The sequence below is a fragment of the Ailuropoda melanoleuca genome, chromosome 3 (assembly GCF_002007445.2).
Source record: "Ailuropoda melanoleuca isolate Jingjing chromosome 3, ASM200744v2, whole genome shotgun sequence".
Classification (NCBI taxonomy): domain Eukaryota; kingdom Metazoa; phylum Chordata; class Mammalia; order Carnivora; family Ursidae; genus Ailuropoda; species Ailuropoda melanoleuca.
Genome location: NC_048220.1, coordinates 46,454,278 through 46,476,949, shown reverse-complemented (window position 1 = coordinate 46,476,949; position 22,672 = coordinate 46,454,278). Strand labels below are relative to the sequence as shown.

The 22,672-nt window shown below is 44.0% G+C and overlaps 1 protein-coding gene across 4 annotated transcripts in view; it reads right to left on the bottom strand.

Moving 5' to 3' along the window:
- The window catches only part of PIK3R1 (phosphoinositide-3-kinase regulatory subunit 1), an 82,282-nt gene that overhangs the window by 9,897 nt on the left and 49,713 nt on the right, over positions 1 to 22,672 (bottom strand). For 3 of the 4 annotated variants that reach the window (XM_034656312.1, XM_034656311.1, XM_002915883.4), the window contains exons 3-7: positions 15,911 to 16,003; positions 15,400 to 15,474; positions 9,965 to 10,096; positions 9,009 to 9,210; positions 8,729 to 8,808 (exon numbers count right to left, since the gene is read on the bottom strand). In XM_034656312.1, the coding sequence (XP_034512203.1) occupies positions 8,729 to 8,808; positions 9,009 to 9,210; positions 9,965 to 10,096; positions 15,400 to 15,474; positions 15,911 to 16,003 (582 nt within the window). Of the gene's footprint in view, positions 1 to 692; positions 1,357 to 8,728; positions 8,809 to 9,008; positions 9,211 to 9,964; positions 10,097 to 15,399; positions 15,475 to 15,910; positions 16,004 to 22,672 lie in introns of those variants that run through there. The other variant, XM_034656313.1, reaches the window with a different exon arrangement.

The following is a 22,672-nucleotide window of genomic DNA, read 5'->3' as shown; positions in this document are numbered from 1 at the left end:
ACGTGCACACTGTAAGTCATAGAAAATAGTGGAAGCACGGCTCACTTGTATCCCGTCTAGCTGAATTCATTTTCCCATTAATGAGGAAGGCAGACTCAACCCACACCCTGCAGCCCACTCCCAGGGGCACTCTTCTATTCCTAAACTCAAAGCCTCACACACAAAAATGGTCAAAGTGGGGGTGGGATATGTCCTCAGATAAGGTTCAGAAAAAAATGTTTTGGTTTAATACAAATGTGTTTCCTCCAGCAAAAGCAGTCCTGCCAGCAGCTGTGGACAGGCTAACAGCCCAGAGGGCCACCCCATGCCGTTGGGAGCACCTGGTGCAAACCAGTCCTGCTGCTGGATCCCCCGTGGCAAAACCACCCAGGGAGGAGGGAAGGGAGACAGGTGATTTTCCACGTATCTCCAAGGCCTGGCCCGGCACCAACTTCCAGCCAGGGCTTTGTAATTACCTCCTTCCCCATTTCTAACCTAAACCCCATCTTTTCCTCCCACTGTGCCCCTCGAGGAAAGGGGGGAGTGTCTCCCCTAATCTCTTATCTGCTCTCCCCAGACAGCACTTAATCAGTCTCACTCACACTCAACACACACACCCGCAGAGACAAACTACAGAAGCGAACCTTTCATACAGGTACAGAAAAGCAAAGCAGGGAAGCGGCAAGGGGGGGCACAAGTTGAAGGCAACTTACTTTGCAGGTTATGCATGTCTGCAGTTTCGCGCGGCAAGGCCAGTATCCGCCAGTGAAAACAATGCCCCCGGCTAGTCCCTCGGCCCGCGCGGCGCCCGCTCCGTGGCCGTGCTCGCGCTGGCAGAGCGCAGGGGCGGCGGCGGCGGCGGCGGCGCCGCGGGACCCTCGGGCTCGCGCGGCGCAATACGGTCGCCGGGACGGGACCGCGGCAGCAGCGCCGCTCACCGCTCGCTCCCCATTGAGAAAGCCACTGGATGCTGGTGCTGTACCCGGGAGGGAAAAAGCCCCGGCGCTCGCACGTCTCGCAGATAAAGATCACGGCTTCATGATTAACTTGGGCAGGTTCAAATATTTGCTGAGCTAGGGATTTCGGGTGGGGGAGGGGAGCCCAAGTCAAAGTCAAAGTTGTCATCGGCTAACAAGTGGCCACTGCCAGCCCAACTCGCTCATTTTCGCCGAGGAAATGAGAAGGCCATTGTGGAGGGACCTAAAATAGTCTCTCTAACTGGCTGCAGCGGCGCGCGGGGCTCAAGTGGCCACAGTGAAGCGAGGCACTATGCACGGCCAAACACAGGAAGTGGCTGAGCTGGTTCAGCAAAAATAGAATCAAAGCCCTGCTTGTAAAGGCCTGAACCTCTCCGAAGGGCCCAGAACAGCGTGCCTCGCTCCAGTCCACCTCCTCCCACACACTAGCACAGACGGCCCCGCAGGTGCACCAGGAGAGCCCCACGGAGGAACTTGGCAGGGTACAGGTTTGGAAAAGGCCTGCTGGCGGGGGGGGCGGAAAGGATCCCGGGGAAGACTGCTGTAGCTCTGCATGCATACTCTACCCCGCGACCACGTGAACCCGGCAGAAAAACCCCGCTGTGCAGCCGCTTGTATGGAGCCGATTTCAACCCACGCTTAACTGGCCATAGGATTGTCTAATAATTAAAAGGCGTGTCTGCATGAAGTTCACGTGGCTGCTAAATGGCGCAAAGGATAAGGCCAGGGGAAGGGTATGCCTTCCCAGAGGATTTCTGTCCTCTGAGAAAGTTGCAGTGAACCAGACTAAAATGTGACCTAAGAAAATTTTCACTGGCATCAGTGAACGATGGGACGGTTTTACTGCTATCCCCCAGAACTGTAACAATGTGAAATCACAGAATCACTAACTCTAAAACCAGAAAGTAATTCTAAAGAGCACTTTAAGCAAATCCCTCAGGCTACACACCTAACCCTAATCCACAGGGGTGAAGTGGTTTGCACGGGATCAAGGCACCAGCACCACAACCTAGCCTTCAGACTTTTGGTCCTAAACTCCTTTTTCTCCACCCACTGGCCCTGGTATCCACTTCCTTCTGCCAGAGAAAGTTAAAATTAACAAGTGAAACTGAAGTTAATTTCTTTTAGGCCACATGTGAAAAATTTCACACGTATAATAAACTGACTTTTTCTGTTTTTCTATTTTTAGCTTATTTACATTTTTTAAAAACGACCTTCTAATTCTCTGTGAAGAAACACAGTTCTGTCTATAGTATTTACCCTCAGACTGTGCATAGGAAGGTGACCCGACGGTCCCACGCAGAGCTAAAGGAAGATCTAGGTGTTGACATACAGTGTGTGCAGGCGGGGCCCAGCTTGAGGACCACCTGCAGTATCCGGGAGTGTGCTAACCTCACGGTGCAAGTGGCTTTACGAACTTTCCTTTGGTGCAACTGTTAGAGCGTGAAAAACCTACTTTCCAATGGTAAGAAAAAAGTCTGCAAGTGAATCTTCCAGCTCCTGCCTGCTGATCTCAGGGACATATGGTTAGTTCCGAGAATACCCTTGCATCCTCAGCTGCAGAATCTTGCCCTACTTTTAAAATAGTCTTTCTAAAGCTAGAAAGCTTGGAAACATCAGTCTCTTCAGCATACCTGTCTGATCTTACATGATTTTTCATGTCAAAACCTTCCAAGATGATAATGTTTTCTAGTCCAACAGTATATTTTCCATCTCAGAAGAAAACTGTCCACTGGAAAGCAGTACACCCTCAACTTAGAGAAAGCCACGTCTTAGAAGAGATTTGAGAACTTTGCCTCAAGTTTCTCCCAATATGTATAATCCTCTACCATAGACCTTCTATTATGTTACTGAAAGTATGAGCCGAGTCTTTTCCCATTCAGTTTCAGTCTTTGAAAAGTGATGGGCAAGACACTTGCTGCTCTTCATTAGCTTAAAAAGGGAGCCCTCTGCTGGTAGAACAGAATCAGTAACTTCTGGGGAGAAAATGCTCAACTTTCTGTGTAGTTCATTCATCTCCCACTATGTCCAAAATTTCAGACAAACAGGGTTTATTTGCAAATAACTAATAAATCAGATGTATAGGTGTAGTATCAACTTAGGAAATGTCTTTCATGTGGCTGCTAAGCACTTAAAAAAAATCTTGTATTTCAGCATCTGAGACCCAAACTCAGCCACATTGGACAACTTACACACATATTTGAAAACTAACTCTACCCTCTAGATTCCTCAAAACAGTATGTCTTACTACTTTTCCTTTCCTCAAAGTTTTGTAAAACTCATTTCGGAGGCAAAAAAAAAAAAAAAAAAAAAAGGCCACATTTTGTTTCTCAACATGCATGACCTAGTCAGGAAAATATCCTTAATTGTGAAAGTATGTTTGAAAGGTAATAGATTGAACACCATCTCACACGTGCAAATCACCATCAGATAGTGTTCCCCAACCAGCTTCCTTCCTGCATGGCGTCTTCAAAAAAAGAAATGCAGTGAGAAGAAAAAAAGAAATGAACCAAAATCGTCAAGGGTTAAATGAATGCCTCCCTTCATAATTTTAACTTAAGACAAATGAGGACAGAAGGGCCTTTCAGTATGATGCAAATTCTTTACTCCACATCCAGTGCTCTTACTGATGCTGCACTAGGAGAACGTCCATTTGGATTTCTAAGTAAACCCAGATTTACATATGATACATTCTACAAAATATGTGAAAAGGTGTGACTGTTGCTTAGCAGAATGAAGCACTCCTTCCCTCAAATGGCTGTCCCTGAAGAGAAGGAGTCTGCGTGGTAAAGACAAAAGCCACCCGATGCCCCACCCATGTAGGCACACCTGAAATACGCTACTTTTTCAGAGCACAAATAAAACTTCCTATTTTTCGTTGTAACCTAGTGCGGCTTGCCTCTCTGTTTACTCCTACCCATCTAAATATATGCATTTTTTTCAAAGTTTCATTTCTCACCTTTGAAACAACCCTCTAATGTCAGACCACATTTTAAACCCAATAAAAAATAAATCAGAGAAAAGTAAAACTCTTTGAAAGTCATTTCCCTCTACCTTGGTGCTTGCTTTAGTCTTGGTTGAAAACCAAGCCCAGAGCATTTAAAACAAGATTTATGAATCAGGCTCTTCAGGATGAATGTTTTGCAATGTGCCAGTGGTTAAACATTAACTCTGACAGGTGTAGAAGGGCAGGAGGGAAAAAGAGTCATTTATTTTCCACTCTGGGCTTGAGGGTGCAATATTAGACTTCAATTATACTGCATTAATATTTCTGAATATATCCGCGAATCTGAAATATGTAAATACACTTATAACGGGTTTCATTCAGAGCTACCCGTGTTCAATGGCCCTGTTTGTACCTTAGTTGCCCTACAGAAATCTGCTTTAGGTACCGAAGTATCAGCAGGGTAAACAGAGCATATAATGATTCAAGAAAACCTGCTGTTCAGCTTCAGGTATTTTTAAGGCTTTTAGTAACAAAGGGAACAGCAGACTATCCATTCTGAGAACTTAGTGACTCTGTGTTTAACCTTTCAAACCTTAGTTCCCCTCCAAATAGGGGAGATGCCTGCTTCACGGGGTTGCTGGGTATGCTACATGAGTGGGTATGCCAAAGTTCTTTGAAAGGTGGTTAGTCTGTCAAAGAAATCTTTAAAAATTCATGTGGATGACTGTTATCCTTTGCTTATTAACTCTATGCTAGGAGGGGCTCAACAGGAGAAGCAGCCTTTGTCATCCTTGGGCAAGTGAGCTGAGCAGAGGAAAATAACAATGACGACAGAACAGCTAAGTTTAAGGGGACAAGATCTTAAGGGCATAAGCCTATGGAACGGGCTGATCACTGCCCATCAAGCAGGGAGAAGACCTTCCTGGGACATGAAGTAGATGGCCCTGTTCGGGGCTGCTGTGTACAGGTGTGCGTTCTGTCCCTTCACATAGGCACGTGGCAGGGGCAGGTGCTACTGAAATCCAGGCTCCTCCACTCACCAAGCCACACACACGGGAAGAGGCATGATATTAAGTCAGGTACCTTCCTCCCTCCAAGCCGCGCACCCAGCGAGCAGCAACTGCCCAGTGCGTGTGTCTTCAGCAGCTTAGCGATGAAGCCCAGGCAGGCTCCTAGAGGCCTGGCTCCGCCGGCTGGCAGTGTGGGCTCAGGAGGGAAGGGCCTGACAGGACTGAGGAGCTGGAACTGTAGAAGGGGGCCTCCTCTGGTAGGTCCTTGAAGACCAGAGTTGAGCAATGGTAGAGAGAGGCTATAGGCTCATGGGTTTCAGTACTTACCACCTCATTTAAATCTCACAACCACCCCAGGGGAGAGGCATTATTCCCATTTCACAGACTAGAAAACAGTTCGGAAAGGCTGAGTTACTTGATATGAACCTGGCAAATAGGCAGCCAAGAGTGGATTCAAACCCAGATCTATCTGAGACTCACTGCTCTTACCAGCGCATGATGGATGCAGTGACTCTGAGTTTTATCCCCCACAGCTATGAAAATTGCACTCGGGCTCTTTACTACATGTGACCCATACCGGAAACTTCAGGGGCCGTTGGACTGGACACTAAAATCAGCCCAATTGCTCACGAAGGTTCCCCAAACCCAAGAAGCCGATGCAGCACCGAGCCCCAGGCTCGAGTCCAGGTGACCTCCCCCAGGTGACCCGGTTCCGGCACACACAGTTTGGTTAGCACCACGTGACCTCTCAACCTCTAGGGGCGCTTCCGTGTCCTTATGAGCAAAGGAAGAGCAGAGCAATGTTTTCAACTCTAAAATGATGCTTTTTACGATACAGTCATTTAAAACATTTACTACCTCTTAAAATCGAGTGTATCAAGCCATTCTTTTTGTACTTTGCAATTTATTTTGATCGAAACTTTGAAATTCCTTGAATTAAAATACTGTTTCCTCTTCCCCTTTCCAAACTGTACCAATTCCATTTCAAATCCCATTTTTTTCACTAAATCTTTTCTGTCTACTCAATTACCCTACAAAGTCACCCATCCCATCTCTAAAATTCTCTTCATATTTAGAGTCAGCACCCTCCCTCCCACCGCGTGCTAGTGGTCATTTCAAGTTCTACCAGGTAAAACCTATAAAAGATGTCTGTCTATCCCATAATAGCCTTGCTTCCCTGTCTCCCCCCAAAATCATTTAAGTACTCATTTCTATTCACAACAATAAAGTCATCGCAAATGAATGATTTATGACTGTTCACTGGAGATGCACCAGTTGTGCTTCCAGAGGCCTCTGGTAACAGCACACGCTGGGGCAGTGATGAAGGAGTCGAGGAAAATGTTGGATTCCTATCAGGCCTAAGAAATCATTTCTCTAACCAAGAGTGCCCTGCCAGTCATCTGCATGACGCCATTCCTGAATACAAAGGTGTTCAGGAGAGGACGTTCTTCCTGATATAGTTTGTACGTTTCCACAGGTCAGACACACTGAAGCACTTACTTTCATTCCACAGGGCCTATACATTCTTCAGGACAGCTAAGAAATACCACACAAAGGGAAAGACAGCTCAAACTAGCATTTAGAGATTACTCAGCTGCAATTTCCTTGAAGAGGTTGCATAACTCTTGGGATGGTCTAGGAAACGTTCAATGCATTGTTTACCATTCAACATGGCTGACAGGACTAACCCACCTTTGAAACTGGCACACCAGTTTTGTTTTTTTTTTAAAGATTTTATTTATTTATTTGACAGAGATAGAGACAGCCAGCGAGAGAGGGAACACAAGCAGGGGGAGTGGGAGAGGAAGAAGCAGGCTCATAGCAGAGGAGCCTGATGTGGGGCTCGATCCCATAACGCCAGGATCACGCCCTGAGCTGAAGGCAGACGCTTAACCGCTATGCCACCCAGGCGCCCCTGGCACACCAGTTTCTTAGTAGAAGAATGCAGCAGGGTCTATGACCTAGCAGGCAGTCTTAAGTGTGCACAGTGAAAAAGGGTGAATGTGAATTTTTTTTTTTTGGATGGAATTAATTAGTTTGAAACTGATAAGGACATTTAACCAGTTTACACCAGTCAGAGGAATTAAACTCCAACACAGATTCTCCTTGGTGTGTAGCAGAAATTCTCAAAAACTCTGTGATAAATTCGTTGGTGGGTATCTATCAAACCCTGTCTGGCTTTTAAGCTTCCATGTCTCCCCGTCTCCAGAGGAGTGGGCACTGAGAAGACCAGGACCACCCCCAGCCCTTTACTGCAAGCAGGGCTCAGCTGTCCCCAGTCTCTGAGACAGACCTCCACACACGCCACAAGGAAGTGGGAGGCAGGGCTCCGCCCTTTGGCCCTAGGACCTGTTTTGTTGTTACTAGTCTTCTTCCCCACCCATGTGTTTGGGGGGGGGGAGGGGGGGGAGGTGTGTGGCAGGGCAGTCAATAAAGGGCTCAAGTGTCATGTTTCACACCTGCCCCCATCCCCTCATCACAGGGTACTTTTAACCTACCACAGCATCTTTTCTATTGAGCCCAAAGGCAGCCTCTAAACACCAACAAGGAGTTCCAAAATTCATTAACAAATGCGCCTAGCAGTCACATGAGATGAAACCTTTTGGCCACCCCCTGGACTAAAGTCCTAGGGCACTGATGACAGACTTCTCTGATGCCATTCACCTACAATTCCGAGTATCCCCACTGAACATCCTGCCTGCTGTGATTTGGAACATTCAGAACATACCACTCTTGCTTTATGTACAGTTTCTGCTACCTCTCTACGTTTGATATCATATTCTGGTCCTGTCCACAGGAGCCCTTCCAAATACCTGGACCCTGAGTGGTTACCTATCCCGTCCTGCAATCCACACAGGTGGGTTTTAAGCCGAAGCCCTACCTCCCTCGGTCCGCCCCGTCCAGATGCACACCACCAAGCCTGGCTGTGTAACAACTACAAAAGCATGACGTAATTCCCCGCTGCTGAACACAGGGGGTCCCCAGGCCTGTTTTTTACAGAGAGAAACTGGGTAGTTTGCATGAGTTACCTATAATAAAGAGTAAATTCCTGATGTTTTATTTTAATTCTAGGCATAAATTAAGACTATAAGCATCATCTCTACTGGTCCTGAAACTTCACTGTCTGAACCCTAACCTTTATTCCCAATGACCAGCTTCTATTAGCTCATTTTTAACAAGCATATAGGCAAAGCAGGGTTGTTTAGACTTTCCACAGTAGAGGAAAAATACATCAGTTTAAATTAAACCCACTGCTAACGTGGTCTACATTTCCTGCTTTGTTAAATGGCTAATTGAATGCCAGTCTGCTTTCAAAGAAGTGTCTGGCCTGCTCTAACTTGCTGCAGTGAACACCCTGGTTTCATACTGCTTGCATTCTTGAAAATGTTTATTTGGACAGACATTTCTCAGCAGACCTGCTTCCAAGACACACATTCCAAAATACTTCAAATTATATAGTAATTATAAATCCCCTACTTTATAAGTATTAGAAAGAAAAACAGGAATGTCAACAACTAAAATGAGCTCCATAATTTATGCAACTGGGAGCAACAAAGTTGAGGGGAAGGGAGAGCGTGCCCCACAACCCTCATCTAAAGCCAAGATCATCCACAGATACTGAAAAATCCACAGATACTGAAACCCAGATAATACTTGCCACAGCCAGTACCACTCAAGCCGTTCTTCCCATAAATCACAAGGTAACACGTTATGGATCACGATTCTACCAGAACTTATGTTTCTCCACAGAAAGTCTAAAGCCACCATTCTAAAAACAAGCCAGGAGAGAATGTGAAAAGTTCAAAAAGCATTACCTGGTGCAGGCTGTCGTTCATTCCACTCAGTTGAGATTAAAATTTCTATAACTTTTATGAGGTGTTCAGTATTCTCAGAGCTACAAAAAAAGAGAGTTTTCTTAGAAACCTTTTTTTTTTTTTTGAAACAAACGTGCATTTATACACATTCAAGTCAATGTGTCTGGTATAAAGGTGCACATGTATCTGTGAGCAAGTATCTTCAGAGTAAGCTGAATGATCCCCAGCTTAGGACCACCCCCAACACCCAAAAATACATGCTTCTCTCCTTTCACCTTACCTGGCCGCTGGGAATCTGAAAAGCAGAGGACTGAAAAGTTCAGAGAGCACTCTTGCATTCAGAAGATTCTTGCTGGAGGCTTGAGAGAGCTTGAAGAAATGCTTTAGCAAATACTGAAGCGTAAGCCAGTGCTGATGAGGTATGCTAGGCGCCCCGATGAGCTGCTTCAGCAGCTGGATATACTCTTCAGAGCTTTGTACTTCTACAGAGTTTAAAAAGAAAAAAAAAAAGAAGAGATTGTTTCTAGAGATCAGTGACTCAACACCTAGAACATTTCTGTTCTAGCTACAGTAGAACGAGTCCTTTTAAACGAAGTCATCAGAGGCAGAGACAGGACATTTGTTCTTCTCGTTAGAAAAGGCGTTGTGAGAAAGGAGCAATCTCAAGTCACAAGAGGCTCAGGATGTGCTGGCAGAGGTCTGCCCTGTGATGCGCAGCTTCGAGCGTGATTGGCTACTTTGGGGGAGCATCAGATAAGTATCACACGTTTTAACTTTGAAGGTTACGAACCACAATTTCCTGTCCCCAAAGCACTTGAACTGAGCATTAGCTCCTAAGCCTCAGAGTCCTCTCCCCTCACCACATTTTGTAATGGCCACTCGAGGAAAATGGTAAGAACATCCCCGGTCAATGGGTCCTAGTCCCAGGTTCCCTGAATCCAAAGATGGCACTTGGAACACTGTGGCCTTCAGTGACGTGAACTTTGTTAATGCTGATAACATGTTAACAATTAGCCATTTCAACATGTGGACAGTCTTCCTAAGCAAACGAGAATCTGGGTCTTCTTTGGATGCCCTGGTAAGGGAGGGAACTGGTGCTAATGGGGAGGGAGGGGAGGGCAGATTCCTACTATTTTCTAAACACCACTCTTTATATTATGCACCATTTAATAAAGTTTACATGCACCTGCACATCTCAATATATGCTCATTGAGGTTTTCAGAACAGAAAACAAACCTTGGGCTAAATAAATCATTTCACTGTAAACGGCCACTGGAATGACAGGATTCGGTAAGTCCAAAAGATAGCGTTTGAAAGCGTCTCCTAAAACTTGCACATCGATCATTTCCAAGTCCACGGAGGCGGCATCTGTGACAGAAACATTTTAAAAAGTATTTCAGACACCGTATATATCAGTTGGGCCCATTTTTCTGACTATTTGACTTAAATGTGACACAAGAAAGGAAGCAACAGGAGGACAAATATAAAATTCTTGAGTATTTATTAGCAGTTTTTCTCACAGGGCTTGTTCCTGGCATTGCAAATAGAACACTTTTCTTTGTGGAGGTCTGTCCCCTAACTTATAAGCATTTCGCATGATGGTTTATGCCCATGATGCCAGGGGCACGTTGCCAGGAGGTGGGGCAACAACAATAAAAAACCACGCCCCCGTTACGAGCTGAATTGCGCCCCCCACAAGTCATAGGTTGAAGCCCTAACTCCCACTGTCTCAGAAGGTGAATGTATTTCAAGACTGGGCCTTTAAGGAAGTGGTTTAGCTAAAATGAGGTCATCAGGGTCTGGCTCTGATCCAACCTGGCTGGTATCCTTGTAAGAAGAGAAAATGTGGACACACAAAGAGACAAGAATGCGTGAGGACACCGGGAGTAGGTGGCCATCCGTAAGCCAAGGAGAGAGGCCTCAGAGGAAACCAAACCTGCCTTGACCTGGGACTTCTAGTCTCAAGAATGGTGAGAAACTAGATCTGTGTTGAAGCGACCCAGTCTGTGGCACTTTGTTACGGCAGCCCTTCCAAACCAAAGTAACCCCTGACTATTTCCAAATACCTTCTAAAGGGTCGTTCTCCTCTGACTGAGAAGCGCTCTGTCTAGGGATGGCTAATCATTTAGTAAATGCTTCCTAAAACCTCAACAGGAAAACATGAAATGCAAATTCAGAGATTGCCGAAATCTTGAGTTGCTAAATACTGCATCTCAGAATTCATATAAATTTAGCTCAAGAGAGTGACTGAACAAACAGATACACAGAATTTTAACGGTCGATCTCAAAAATAGCCATAAAAATGTTTTTAACACTTTTAGAACGTTTTCCCCTAATTCTGACAGGGAGTTCTACTAGGATATAACTAATCTAACCTGTGGGCACTGAACTAGCTCATAAGAAAGATAAGATGAGCCCGTGTCCAGTAAATGCTTCCGCCAGAAAAGAGGTCAGGCAATTCAGTAACGGGGTGATACTAACCCAAACCATGCTCTGAGGACTCAGGGCAGAAAGAGGGGCCGCTGGGGCAGGAAGGACCACGGACATCTACATACGAGGAGAGCCATCTGGCTGCTACCGAAGGCCGCACACCAGTGGCGTGAAGGCTGCCTTGAGGAAGATTACCTGGAAACTTGTGTACTCACCGGAGAAGAGGTGAGCTGGTGATGAACAAAATGCTACATCTTTCAACAGCTTTATTCTTTCTAGTGTTAAAAATTAGTTGGAAAAGAGCCACTGGAAGTGAAGGGAACACTTCTGGTAGTTCAAACTGTAATGTTAGGAATGGGTGAGACAGTATCAAGAACTGACAGAACTTGGTGACTGACTGGATCGGGTGGTGGCCTGGGAGAGAAGGAGAAGGAACCTGTGTCCTCCAAGGTGTGGGAGCCGGAGCAGGAAAAGGCGGCGTCCTGGACGGCCACAAAGTGAGTGTGATACCATAAATCACTCCGGGTTCAACGTGAAGTTACAGGAGTTCCTGGGACACACCGTTATCATAAACCAAATCTGTCGCACTAACGAGGCCGACCTTACGAAAGAATCACAACACCAGTAAAGCTCAGGAAAGTTCATCTGGTGGAGGATGTGCGTAGGTGAGCTGGAGGAAAAGAATAATTAAACTCAGTCAGTGGAGGGGCACAGGGTTGTACCGCGTGAGTGTTGTACAGAGAGCCAGCGACACACATGTCCAACAACGCTGGGACAGGCAGTGCCGGGTCTGTGCACAAAGGACCCATGTGAGAAGTAACGCAACCACCAGTGTGCCTGTCACCCAAAATTGCGTGTGCATCACTTGAGCGACATTCCACCGCCACTGACCACCTGACAGGCTGCTGGCCCCCTGGAGACCCTTCATGCCCTGTATGCTTCATTTACTAGGTCTCTTGGCCTAGGGAATTAATATTACCTAATTTGTTCATCGTCAAGAATGTGACAAACCATTTGGTGATGTGGTTAAAAAAAATTAAAAAATTAGGATGCTCAATATTCCACAGGCCCCACCCTCAGGCAGAGTTTCTACTGCGTTCTCTGTGCAAGAGCAGTATGGATGAGCCACGTCTCTGTCGTGCCACTTCCCAGACAGCATGGTAATTAGGTGTCTCTCTACTAGACCGAGAGTACCTCAAGGGCATGGGCTGTGGCTCCTCCCTGCTTCCCTCGGTGCCCAGCACATAGGATGTGCTTGCTAAATGCTCGTGGACTGAACTACAGCAGGTCCTCAGAGTAAGGTGAATTCACGCAAGCCTTCTCTAACACATGAGGTGTGTTCCCAAGAGCCTTAAGCCTTTGAACAAAATCACCTTACTTCAAGCCATGGGACTAGTCTCTGGATAAGCTCACTTTATGTCAAATCCACGAGCGCTTATAACATAGTATACTGTTTATTTTTTGAACGTAACTTGGAGTTCCTGACTTTGTTCTGCAAGTCTCCTTTTCTGCAAACTATCCTAATGAGCTCCTCCAAGCGCTCAGGACATCTGTCGTGTATGGGACGACTTCTGGGGTTAGCTAGGCAAGAACCACACCTTCTTTAGCTCCAGGATGAAGGAGTTTATACCCTCCACGCCCCAACTTTTCACTGAGTCTGCTCAAGACAGGTAAACCAGTAAGCTCTCCAGCACGTCACCCCTCCTCCCAAAGGAGTGGAGTCCCCTCCGCAGCTCATCTCTACCTCAGTTAGTAGTTCTCGGTTGGGGTTTTCCATTTTATTGCCCTACCCCTACCCCAACCTCCACTCCCAGGAGACATCTGGCAATGTCTGGGGACGTTTTTGATTGTTATAATTCGGGGACCATGCTACTGGCATCTAGTGAGTAAAGCACAGGTGTGCGGAGGCTGCTAATAGCCTCATTTTTACCCGTGAGGTATAACTGACAGATAACGCTATTTATCATTGTAACAACAGGCTTTGATATTTGCATATGTTACAAATGATCACCAGTCAGTCCAGTTAGCATCGATCACCAGAGTTACAGAATTTCTCTTTCTTGTAATGAGAACTTTTAAAGAAAAGACTTGCTTCCGGTTAAGAGAAACCAAAAAATCAGGAGAAAATTCAAGTGACAACAAAGATATAATTCACTTTAGGTTAATACAGCAGAAAAAAAAAAGAATAAGGGCTTTTGGAGTGAGACCAATGTGGGTGCAAGTCCCAGCTTTGCATTCAGCAGCGACGAATACTGCTATCAAAGCGTAATGTGGAGATGAAACAAAGTAACTTGGGAGGGTGGGTGCTGACAAAAGTGGGATGTCGTCCTCTACATCCATCCCTTTCAGACACTGGTAACTCACAATTGGTTAAAAGCCATGAATTCTTTTCTCTCTCTCTCTCTCTCTTTTTTTTTTTTTTTTTGAAGTCTAAGTGACTTATCTCTGAGCTTCCTCCAAGGTATTACAACATTTTTATGGATTGAAAAACCATCAAGCTATGAAAAGTCCTGGAGGACCCACTCCTAAATTTAGATAATGTTTAGTCTTTCTCTTCTCACAAAATTCACTTTTATCAGAACCCACATGAAACCAGTTTTCTACGTGTGTGTTTTCATCTCAAGTGGCAAAGAAAAGCTGTCTATCAAAATACATTGCTGACGTGATTTCTGGTTAGTTATTCCATCTCAGAGGTGATGTGAAGATTTTTTCTAAAGCTAAAGTGCATGATTTGTATTCGGTCACATTTAAAAACTTAACCACTATTTCTCAAATAACTCCCATCTCTGATGTCTACACATTTCCTGTGACTGTTGTTCAGTTTGACCAATTTTCTGACCAAAACATGTATCTATCTCAATTTCAACTGGCTAAGGACAAACTTCAGTTTCCTTACCACTCCGGTCAGGCTGTGACAAGTAAAGGACATGTGTCTCACCTTGAGTTTTCTGCCAGTCAGGTCCCACTGACCTGCTCTGGGGGTAAGGCAGGAGACCCAGCCGCCAGGGCACATGCCCTGCACATGTGGGAGCCTGGCTTCCATGCACGAAATAAAAATGAAAGTTTGAAAAAATTTTTTTCAAACTTCAAACATCTGGGTGGTGCATTTCAGGCGAAACTATTTACTGATAGAGATAGAATCTTTTTTTCCCAGAAACATCTTTTCTAGAAATTGTCATGGGCTGCCTCAACTTCACATGTTCATTTACTACATTCTTTGCACAAGTACCTGTCTAGAAGAGCTTCTTCCCAAACTAGGTTTCGTTCTTTTGGTTTCAGACGTCCAAATTCAATTACAAGAATGTGAGAATGTGAGACAGAGAATGATTTTTCTAAAAGAAAAATTCTGAGAGGGAATGAAGAATCTGAGAGAGTCTAACAAGTTGATACAGAAGATGAGTTGCTGGAATGATGGCTAGTACATATTCACATTTGTAGTTTTATTCCATTTGGAAAAGAAGAGAGGGAAGAAATACTGAAGGCACCACTAGGTTGAATTAATTGATATCATTTCACCAACGGTGTGCTGCAGCTGGCCTGCTCCTAAGGGCCACCTGTGCTCAGTTCTTTCCAAGTTGGGGGTTTAGTGATAACACACTGGCAGCCTGAAAATGACCGCAGCGGGCATATTTACACGGTGGAAATGGGCAAATGCTACAAACCAGGCTCCCCCCCACCTCCCTGCGAGTCGGGTTTACCAGCACACCACCGAACAGAACAGTATCATGACGTTACTTAATATAAACATGAGATGAAAAAGCAAATAAGCATGAAAGGAAGGAAGACTGGGAAAAAAAAAAAAAGGAAAATGGAAAAGGTCAGAAGAGACATTTGTTAAATGACATAGACTTATAAATATTTTTTAAGCTGATCCAGATGAATCAGATGTAGCCAACTGCACGGTCAGAAAAAGATGGTTGATACACAGAGCCAGAGAAATCCTAAGGGGGGTATTTCTCTCCTCTGTAACTCCTGCAGGCCCCAGAGGCTGCTGGCTGTGAGGACAGGCCATATGCCTGCAGGCAGGCATGCACACACACCCCAGCTCAGGAGACAAACATCAAAGGTCAGCGCTGGTTTGCACTGTTACCATAATAGGGCAGAGGGAACTGTGTGTGATTTCCGAGCCTCCTTCAAACTTAGAACACTGCACGGTTAAGTTCAGGTTTTTGGTGCTTTACCTGAGACTGAAAGGTAGGAACCGTGTTTCCCATTTGTCTTTCTAGCGCCATGACACTCACCACAATCAAGAAGCTGTCGTAATTCTGCTGGGTTGCTGGAGCTCTGTGTTCTGTATAGAGTTGAACATTCCAGACCTAAGACACAAAACAGACTGAGCATGCAAAACACAGCTCTCTGGAGAACCTGTGAGCCTGCTGCCAGAAAGACGTTCCAGTTTCCATCCCCTATCTATTCTAGATGTGTACCAAATATTCTTGGAAGTGAACTCCTACTATTAATCTTAGCTGGCATGTCAATAATTTTGGCAAAGTCATCTGGCCACTAAAGAGCAAGTTAATTATATTTATTAAATTATGGAGAATTTAATAGTTTCCATACAGTAAGTACACGTTAATATGGGGTTAGAAATCAGACCAAGGTTATTTCCCCGCTACACAGCAACAAAGAGCTTATGTGTCTAGCACAAGTGGCAAGAAACTAATGAATGTGCAACAGACAAATGTAAATTACAACACCCGTGAAATAAGAATATAACAAAGTAACGGAGGAACCCCTCTACCAGTTGATTACCTTTCTTTTCAATGGCTTCCACTAGCTTCACAAGAAGAGGCGGAGCAATGTCGGGAGGGGCAAACTGCTCTGCAAGATCTGGAAGGGCCAAAGCTGCAAATAAACAAAATCCTACGATTATGTTGAATTGGGGTAATCAGATGCATGAGACAACAAGGAAGAGAATTTAAATACAAAACAATTTAATTCTGACACTGGCAAACTCAGGCCTGAGCAAGACCGAGCCCGGCGCTGGGCCCTGCCCTTCAGAAGGATCCTCTCGGCCATCTTCCTGCACTTTAAGGTTTGGGGGCCCAGTGGATAGGCCTGCTTCTCCCCTGTGACACACTCAGAATACTTAGCTAGAATCCAGGAATTCCCTGCCCAACTGGCCTCTCAGGGCCTCGGACCCAGGTCCATCCTCCCCAGGGCAGACTTCCCTTGGGGGTTGCCCCTGGGCCTGAGGCGCCTGGCTGGGGTGGGGTGGGCGGGGCTCAGGGGAGGAGGAATTTGGATGAGCTGAGCCCCAGCAGTGCCGGGCAAAGCCCGCATGAGTGGGTGGTCCACTAAGGGGCAGAACTTGGAACCCGAGAAACCTAAATTCAATTCATTATGAAGGAATAACTGTCCAGGTAGGAGGATGGGGCAGATTTTACTGAACAGTTCATTAATAGGATTTATAACTTCAGAATATTTAGACATAAGCACTTGGAAATGATCACTGGCCCCGTGATGTTCACATTAAGCCCCTGTGTACCTGCCACCCAAGCCTCTGTTTGCTGACATGTGTTTTGGTCAATGAGTATCTTAAGAGATGTGATGCTTTCACCAACAGTTTTTCCATGCTCTCTCTCCGTGTTTTACTGACTGCAATGATACAAGAAGAAATGGATGACACACAAATAATGGCCTTCAGCGGTACATTTGTAACTGTAGTCTCACTCCAAAAATACACGAAACCATTTCAAGTAAAAATATTCATCTCATAATACACCAGAAGAGGGAGCTAAATATATTCACCTCACTTTTCTCAAACTGCAAAATACATCTAAAGGATAGTCTATATGAAAATATCTACAGGTGCGACCTTTTCATTAGCCACCAACACATAACTTTTTCAACACTTAAGGTTCATTACTGTGCACTCTTATCTAAGAATTGTTCATATAATTTCAGAAAGATTAAATATTGAATTTTGTTTCAGTGAGATTTTAGTGGTACGATTCAAGGCATTTATTATGTTAAGATTTCGAAGGAAGCCCATCTTCCTAATACTAAAAGTCATCACAGAAAAAGAGATTCATGATACAAAAGTCAACCTCAGAGAATGAAGTATGATTTATATCACTTTACAAGCCCTAAACCCCAAGTCTAAGAGCCTTCTACACTGCAGTATGCCCCAGCAGAGACAGACACATGTGACCTTGCCACCTAACTCAACTGGCCATTCAGGTCCTCAGGATAAAAGGAGAAGAGCTGGATGAGGGAAGGAAGTCCCACAGCAGCACTGTCCATGAGAACTTTCTGTGATGACGGAAAAGCTCTATTTGCTGTGCTATCCAAAAAAGCAGTGACTAGCTAACTAGCCACATGTGGCTACAGAGCACCTGAAATGTAGCCATGCAGCTGAGCAAAGGAATTTTCTTTTATTGATTTAAACTGAAACAGCTATATGCGCTAGTGGCCACAGTATTAGAGAGCACAGTCCTACAGCCTGAACAAGGACAGATTCCGTCAAGAGCAAACGAAAGAGCTGGCTCTGTGGTACCAAGACCCCTCCATAAAGCCATCCAAGGGGACAGAGCTTCCGGACATCGGGCTCATCGGCATCTGAGCTCAGGACGTGAAAAGCCTGTCACAGCTCCCCGGGTGACTCTGTCCAGCTGCAACATCACCGGAACACAGTATGGACTTCATAAAGGAGGGACACACACTCCAACTAACTTTCTACATAGTCACGATGCAGGGAGCTGAGTGGGAACGCCATCTCCCCTGTGTTCCCCATCCCTGCCTGAGCCTGTGGAGCGCCTGGATGACTTGCTGGCAAGACAGATGCCCAGGGATGACCACAAACCCCCAGAATTGGAAAATCCAGGAATGGAGCTAGTCATCCATTTTGGGTTAGTACTAAGTTTTAGGACATGCTATTATGATAAGCACATTCAGGTGGGTAACCCCCTGAAAAAAAAAACAGCAACGACATCCCCATCCCCCCATCTCTAAATGTCATAATGTGAATATATTTGAAAAGCACTGAAAATTCAAATGTCTTGCAAGTTTCATGTAGTCTTTTTCACTAAAAGCATTGTAAAATAAGAAAGGATCAACTGCAAAATGAAAGAGCATACCACTGCATTTCCTCTGATAAACTATACTTCCTTTTGCCTCAGAAGATTATCAGCTCACAAAAATGTCCTCCCCCATAAATGCCTTCTACAACTGAGCAAGCTGATATGTATCATCCTATCCGCATATGTGACAGGAGAAAACAAGGGCAGAGAAATATTAATTAGAATTCACTGTAGTGTCTCCCCTTAGCCTTCTCAAACTTACAGGTCTTCCTTAGCACACACCAAGGTACAAGAAGCTAAAGATTAACTCGTAAATACCCAGTCCCACACGGCCACGCAAAAATCGTCCAATACCGTGCCCTGTTCCTCTGTCCCCGCCCCCAGAAATTACTCAGACCTTTTTAACTAAAAAAAAAAAAAAAAACAAAACTTGAAAGTTGGCAACTGAAAATGGAATTACTTAATAAAGGTTTATCTCCTTCCAGAATCTTATCAACACCATCATTTCTGCAGGCAAATTTGAAAGTTAAATTAACTGATAATTAAAGATTTCACCTAATTGGCGATTGAAATATGCACCCAGCAGTTGTTTTATGACTGGGTTGGCAAATACTACACAGAAAAGGGTTTCCATCTCTCTATTTCTTCCCTTTGGCTTGAAGAAGAAAAAAGAAAAAAGGTAAAACCTTCTTTCTTTAGTCCTTTCAATGTCTCTGTGGCAAAAAAATGGTAGTTTACCTTCAGTATCCTGAGCTACAAAATACCATGTATTTCACTCAAAAACGGTTACATCAAGGGGCGCCTGGGTGGTTCAGTCAGTTAAGTGTCCCACTCTTGATCTCAGGGTTGTGAGATCGAGCCCCACCTCAGGCTCGGCACTGGGCATGGAGCCTACTTGGGATTCATTCTCTCTCTCTCTCGCTCTAAAAAAAACAAATAAATTGTTACATCTGGTGTTGGAAAAGCACTGTGACAACCATCAGGCACCTATAGAAACAGTGGAACTTCTCTCACAGAGCACACCAGAATACGAAGAAGACAGCCAGATGTACTTACAGAGGCATAAGCACTCTTCTTGTAATAGGTCTAGTGAATTTCCCACTGAGTTTTTAATATTGATAAAAGCTGTATTACTCAAATGTCTGAATCATTACAGCTGATTAAGGTTTTGCAATGGGAGTTTTTTAAAAAGAAAAATTTTATAAGGAGAGACCTTATTTTTTAAATAACAATTCGGGGATTTTCTATTCTCTAGTATAAAATCTGTGATTCAATACATTTCCCCTTTCAAATATTTAAACACAGGGAATATGAAGCCCTACCCAAGAAGTCTTTAAAGTTCACATTTTCTACTTCAGGCAACAGGATCAATCGACACCAAAAGTCTAAAAAGTATTCTGAAGCAAAATATTAATTATTCCAACAATCCTAAAATCAACTATTCCTCTAATTTTATTAAGTACACAAGGCCAATATTTCCTATTCCATTACATCCCATTTTAAGAAATTCCAAAAGGAAATTACAATTGCTAAGCACTACCAAATTTGGCAAGTTGTTCTTTGAAAGGTCCAAGATGAAGCACCCATATCATATACTTCAATAAACTAAAACAGTGGAATTAAAAAAAAAATACAGGATATACAAATCATACATGGTGGCTATCAAAGAAAACACAAAATGACACAGTATGTTCCCCATGAAGTTTATATATAAATTCTTACTGGGTTTCATCTTTCAGACAAATTTTTATACCTGAACGAGGAATGCTTTTTGGCTGAAGCCTGCATAGTCAGTGTGAATGCCTGGAAAGCCAAGTCCACTCTTCAGAACCTGGATGAATACACAGATTTGCCTACTATAGTCTAACACCAGTTTCTGTTCCTTTTTTTTTTTTTTTTTAAGACTTATTTATTTGAAAGAAGAGGGAGAGGGAGAAGGAGAGAAGCAGACTCCCCACTGAGCCCCACACAAGGCCTGTTCCCACCACCCTGAGATCATGACCTGAGCTGCAATCAAGAGTTGGACGCTTAACCGAATGAGCCACCCGGGCACCCCTGTCCAACATCAGTTTTTGACTTAGTGGGATCCGTTTTCATAAAAAGAAATCAGTATTTCTTAAGGAGAAAGAAGGCAAGAAAGAACAGCAGAAGGGTCTAGAAGTGGTGAAGCCAAGACATATACTGTTTCAAAAGAGGAACCGGTCTTCGACACTGACAGGAACACCAATGAATCAATGAGTTAGGTGTTCCTGGTTGCAGAAAGAATTCTTGATGACACATCAGATACTGCGTTTTCCATTAGTTCTATTTTTCTACCTTAACCCTGGTGACAACCAATCACATGGAACAGGAGAGAGCCTTCTCTCCAAACTCAGACCCTTCCCAAACCACGAACACGGACAGGCCTGAACAGTCCTGGGGCACCAGTGGTGTGTGGGAGACAGAGGCATTCCTCACATTAAATGGTGCCAACACCGCTACAAAGTGCAAGATGAAACCAGCACACAGCTGCACCTTTTGGAGGCGGTCCCCATAAAAAAAGATATTTCAGAGTCAGTGCCTGGCAGGGGCGAATGGAAAGTTTAAGCTGAAATTCTGGGACTCCAGAGACGGCCCGAGCCAAGTATCTCATTACCGATGGAAGTAGCTTGGAAGTACATGAAAAACTGCCACTTACCTTTTAAAATGTCATACAAATACACAGAAAAGAAAGCGTATATGCAAGGCGTGGGTCAGGATTAAATCAAGATGTTTGTTGGTGAACTGTTGCTGAATCAAAACTTTCTGTCTGAAACAACCTCTCTCATTATTTCAAATGAAAAATGTACATTCTGGTGGGCAAAAATCTAACAAATCCCAATACTTGTCTGAAACACACTGTATAAGCACATTCATACCTATGTCCATAATGGTTAATATCCTGACAGTTAAACATCTTAAGCTCTCCTGGCAAAACCCCAACAAATGCTGGCTAAGGATGGTATAGCTAAAAAACTAAAACAAAGCCAAAAACCAGGATGGGTTCCTTCACTTTGGGACACACCTGTTCAATCAGCAGTAGGTGCAATTATTAAAAGCACACGCTTACAGCCAAAGAGACCTGGGATTTAATCTTGGTTTTGCTACTTACTGAGTGTATTCTTGGACATGTTAATTAACTTGAACCTCAGTTTCTTCATCTGCAAAATGGGAATAATTATGAATGCAATAAGGATTAAATGAATAATACAGATAAACATGGTAGGCATAGTGTCCAGTATGTAGAATGCACAAACTAATGGGTAGCTGTTATGAATTTACAATTATTTCTGTAATCTTTTTCACTATTATAGATTTTTTAATTGTAATAGCAAATTTTAAGACCAGAAAGTACTATAATGGAGACAGGAGGAATTTTCAGTACACTTTTTTAGACATTATTTGTTTATTTATTTGAGAGAGAGAGAGCAGGAGCTGGGGGGGGGGAACAAAGGGAGAGGGAGAAGCAGACTCCCACGGAGCAGGAACCCTATGCAGGGCTCCATCCTAGGACCCTGGGATCACACCTGATCAGAAGGCAGCTGCTTAACTGACTGAACCACCCAGGCATCCCTCAATACATTTTTTAAGGTGGCACGCTTAGATGGTACACATTTCCACCTTGCCTTTCATTGTAACATATAAATACAATTATCTTTTCAGAAGTCATACCTAAAATATCACATTATTTTCAATATATTGCATTTTCCCTATAAAAACGAATCTATCTGAGTTATACTAGTTTTCTGAATGTTAAAGAAAAATGAAGTTGGAATGATACTGAACTTGGTGGAAACAAGTACTTTTTTTGAGATGGGAGGAGAAAAAAATATGGGGGAAAAAAGGAGTAGAGTCCCTGTGGAAATAAATCTTCAGCCATAACTACATTATTTTCAGAGATAACTAGTCAGAGGGAATTAACAGACCTGTCAACAGATTTAAATAGGAAGTTTGCAAATCTTTTCAGTCACCCTAAACTACTCTTTAATATCTTTATCTTCTCCCACTTATCCCTTCTGCTCCACAGCTTAGAAACAAATGAAAGGGATCTGAGATCTCTGCCCATTTCGTTTTATTTCTAGACCACAGCCTAGTACAGGAAACAAACAGCAGGCAAAGATCTTATTAAACATAAGCAGACATTGCAGCTTTGCTTTGGATGGTCTTAGCTAGAACCTCAGAGTTGAAAGATCACTGACGTGCGAGATTGTACTTCACCTTCGACAGGCTAGACTAATTAATTGTGATTGTTACTGCCCAAACTGGAGTCTGATTTAAAGATTACAATTTACAGCGTACAGCAAAAAGTTAAAATGCTGGGCAGGAGGTAAGTGAGGAAGAAAGAGACTCCCCTTTTTGCACCCCACAAAATAACTTACAGGTGAGTCCCTGGGACTTAGGGGGCTAAGGATTTACAAGGGAAGTGGGTCTTTTGGTCTGTTGGCTTAGAAAGATTTCATGTGAAACGTGACTG